The sequence below is a fragment of the Microtus ochrogaster genome, chromosome 2 (genome assembly GCF_000317375.1).
Source record: "Microtus ochrogaster isolate Prairie Vole_2 chromosome 2, MicOch1.0, whole genome shotgun sequence".
Taxonomy (NCBI): domain Eukaryota; kingdom Metazoa; phylum Chordata; class Mammalia; order Rodentia; family Cricetidae; genus Microtus; species Microtus ochrogaster.
In genome coordinates this window covers 44,423-47,923 of record NC_022010.1, presented here as the reverse complement: position 1 = coordinate 47,923, position 3,501 = coordinate 44,423, and the positions used below count along the sequence as shown (strand labels likewise).

Sequence of the window (3,501 nt, the reverse complement as noted above, 5' to 3'; positions counted from 1 at the left end):
AAACCCCTGGAGAAGCCCCAGTGGGAAAGTCACTACCTCTTCCCCCGCACACTCTTCAGGGTAAGGCCTTAGTGGGATCTGGAAGACTGTGGTGGCCAAGCCTAAGATGGTTTCGTGAGTTAGTTTCCTGAACAGATAGCTGGGGCATATTATGTTCCTGTCTTGCTTTGACCTGGGAACTAAGCAAGACTTACTGCTCACAGGTCTCTGTTGTAGCACAATTAATAAAAACCCAGAGACAGATACTGGCATTCAGCCTGAAGTTCATAAAAGCAAAATAGCCAGCCACTGGCTTTTACCTCTACCTCATTCTGAAATGGTGATGCTGCCTCCAGGAATCCTCAGAACGAGACTGAGAGCTGTCTCCTCGCCTCCTATATTCCTCTCTAGTGCTGGAACTAAAGGTGTGTACTACTTCCGACCAGTTCGGATGGCAAACTAGTATAGCTTCTAGGACTAAAGGTGTATGTCACCACTGTCTAGTCTGTAAGGCTGACCAGTGGATATGTTTTACTCTCTGATCTCCAGGCAAACTTTATTGAAATGCAAATGAAATATCACTATATTCTGTCTTGTGAATTGGAGAGGAAATGGCAGACAGCCTGGTGGTGTGGAGCTTGATGGATGGTGACATCCTTCTTGACCATGCTAGGACCATTTTGTGGAAGAGAGTCATTCACCCTGTCTTTCTCCCCAGGCAGTGGTAGGAGGCCTGCTCACACCCGAGGTTGACCACAGCCTGCTTATCTCCCAGTTCTGCGAATACTTGGAATATGATGATATACGATACCACACAATGCAGGCGGCCACAAGCACTGTAGCCCAAGCCACCAGCCAGCAATCTGAGGTAAAAAGCTGGGTTCCATCACCATCCTATGCCCTAGTGCCTCAGGGAGGCAAGTAGATGGCAGCAGCCTAGACAATTGCTCAGGCTAGGCTTTCTGCAGGTGTCACCCACCTTCTGGAACAATGCCTTCATGTTGCTGTCTGTTGTGAACCTGCCCCTCCAAGAGCATGACCTTACCAAGTTCTATGTGAAGCACACACGTGAGTTCTGAGCAGGTTAAGGCCCACTGGAGCCTGACCCTGGTAGGAGGGCTCCTGGAGAGATCCAGGCCTTTCAGCCTGGCTAGCCACTTCTTCCCCTTTTTGCTGTGATTTCAGAGACATCAGACAAGTGGAAGGTCATTCACTTGAAGGTGAGATGCTTTCAGAGACTGAAGACCTTCCTTGGCAGTTATAGGCAATAGCATGTACTCCATTGTCTCAAGTGATGCCACTTTTATGTGTTACTATAACCAGCTTCAGACCTGAGTCCTGCGCCCCTCTGTTCTTTGTCTCTCCTTGTGCTGAGACTTGGCATCACAGACTGGCCTGGGTCTTTCAGGGTCAAAGGCCCACAGTTGACTTCAGAAGGACTGGGTGGGTCTGGGGTTTATCAGGATATACATATTGCCTGGTCCTGTTGCAGGAGCACAGAAAAGCTTTCCAGGAGATGTGGCTTGGGTTCCTTAAACGTAAGGTAGGGTGTGGTGGGTGAAGCCCCTGGTTTTATTGTGGGCAGTGGGGGCAAGGGAAGCAGCTCCATGACTGCCATGATCTCTACAGCTGCCCCTCAGCCTCTACAAGAAGGTACTAGTGGCTATGCATGACTCCATCCTGCCCCACCTGGCTCAGCCCACCCTCATGATTGACTTCCTCACAAGTGCTTGTGATGTGGGTGAGTGGGACTTCCACTTAGCTTATTCGGCAAGGGGCACTCACTGTGCATGGGCCCAGCTGCCATCTTCTGCCTGACAGATCTGAGCTAAACTCCCATAACCTTCCTGCATGTGACCGTAGGTAGTCAGTCTCTCTATAGGCTGGCCACCTGCATCTATGCCCACTCCTCCCTTACCTACTCAGGCCCAGGGTGAGCAAGGTGTAGGTAGCTTCACGTCTTCCTGTGTTTCTGCAGGTGGTGCCATCAGCCTCCTGGCCTTGAATGGGCTTTTCATCCTAATCCATAAGCATAACCTGTGAGTACCAAATAGGACCACTCTGGTCTGCTGTCTAGTTTTCTCTCAAAGGCCTTTGTTGCTCACCTGGGAGGTTAATGCAGAAGAGGTGCAAGAGGAGGAGCCTTGCTTACCTGGGGGGTTCTGTCCCTTTAACCAGTTCACCTCCTGGGTCCTCTCTGCTCCTTCCCTCAGGGAATACTCTGATTTCTATCAAAAGCTCTATGGCCTCCTGGATCCATCCATCTTTCACGTCAAGTACCGAGCCCGGTTCTTTCACTTGGCCGACCTCTTCCTTTCCTCCTCGTGAGTGTTGGGAATATCCAGGTCCATGGTCTGTGGGGGCTATAGTTCTGGTTAGGGAGGCAGTGGAAGGATGTTTGGGGACCTATTTTCTCATACCTATTTCCCTCTCAGCCACCTCCCTGCCTACCTGGTGGCTGCCTTTGCCAAACGCCTGGCCCGGCTGGCCTTAACAGCACCTCCTGAGGCCCTTCTTATGGTCCTGCCCTTTATCTGCAACCTGTTGCGTAGACACCCTGCCTGCCGAGTTATGGTGCATCGTCCACAGGGCATTGATGAGTATGAGTAGCTGGGCATCATGGCACACCCTGGCTCCTGTGGTCCAAAAGGCCAGGTGGCAAATGGAATCTTGATTCTGTTTGTAGAGCTAGATGCTGATCCATATGACCCAGTAGAGAAGGACTCAGCCAGGAGCCATGCCTTGGAGAGCTGCTTGTGGGAGCTGCAGGTGAGTCATCTGCCTGTCCAGCTTCTAGAAGGCATTTGAGTCTCCACTGACACATCTCCAGCAGCCCCTAGAGATCTTGGTCACACAGGGCACCATGCCAGGGTATGCTAAGATACTCGGTTGCTGGTGACCCCACACTGGCTCAGGGCTTCAAACTCCATTCTAAGGCCCTGCTGCTATGTCATGAGGTTTCTGACATCACTCTAACTTGCTCCTAGACTCTTCAGCAGCACTACCATCCTGAGGTATCCAGAGCTGCCGGGGTCATTAACCAGGTGCTATCTGTCCCTGAGGTCAGCATTGCGCCACTCCTGGAACTTACTGCTTATGAGGTGAGAGCTGTGCACAGGGCTGTTGGGGTGCAGGCCACGGGGACTACTGCATCCAGCCCAATGCCACCCATTGTCTGTCCTTTGCAGATCTTTGAGCAGGACCTGAAGAAGAAGGCACCTGGGTCAGTGCCCCGGAGTTCATCCCATCCAAAGGCCTGCTGGGCCGACAGGATCACCTCTGCACCCAGTTCTTCACTCTCACCTGACCTGGCCTCATCTCCTAAGAATTTTCTTTTTGTGTCTGAGACAGACTCTCACTTTGTAACCCAGGCTGGCCTGTAACTTGTGGTCCCCCTGGCTCAGCTTCCCTGGTGCTGAGGTACAAGGGTCCACCACCATGTCTGCGTTCAAATAAATGTTTTTTTTTGTTTTTTGTTTTTTTTTTTAAAGGGAGTATATCTGGCCAGTCGGGTCTTGGGCA

At 51.4% G+C, this 3,501-nt stretch overlaps 1 protein-coding gene across 1 annotated transcript in view; it reads left to right on the top strand.

The window, feature by feature from the left end:
* The window catches only part of Noc4l (nucleolar complex associated 4 homolog), a 4,860-nt gene extending 1,411 nt beyond the window's left edge, over positions 1-3,449 (top strand). The window contains 13 exon segments of the mRNA XM_013349061.2: positions 1-60; positions 698-847; positions 948-1,047; positions 1,165-1,199; positions 1,472-1,522; positions 1,609-1,720; positions 1,958-2,018; positions 2,193-2,303; positions 2,415-2,575; positions 2,666-2,748; positions 2,967-3,080; positions 3,168-3,210; positions 3,213-3,449. Coding sequence (XP_013204515.1) covers positions 1-60; positions 698-847; positions 948-1,047; positions 1,165-1,199; positions 1,472-1,522; positions 1,609-1,720; positions 1,958-2,018; positions 2,193-2,303; positions 2,415-2,575; positions 2,666-2,748; positions 2,967-3,080; positions 3,168-3,210; positions 3,213-3,286 — 1,155 coding nt within the window. The 3' untranslated portion in view covers positions 3,287-3,449.
* The last annotated feature ends 52 nt before the right edge of the window (positions 3,450-3,501 follow it).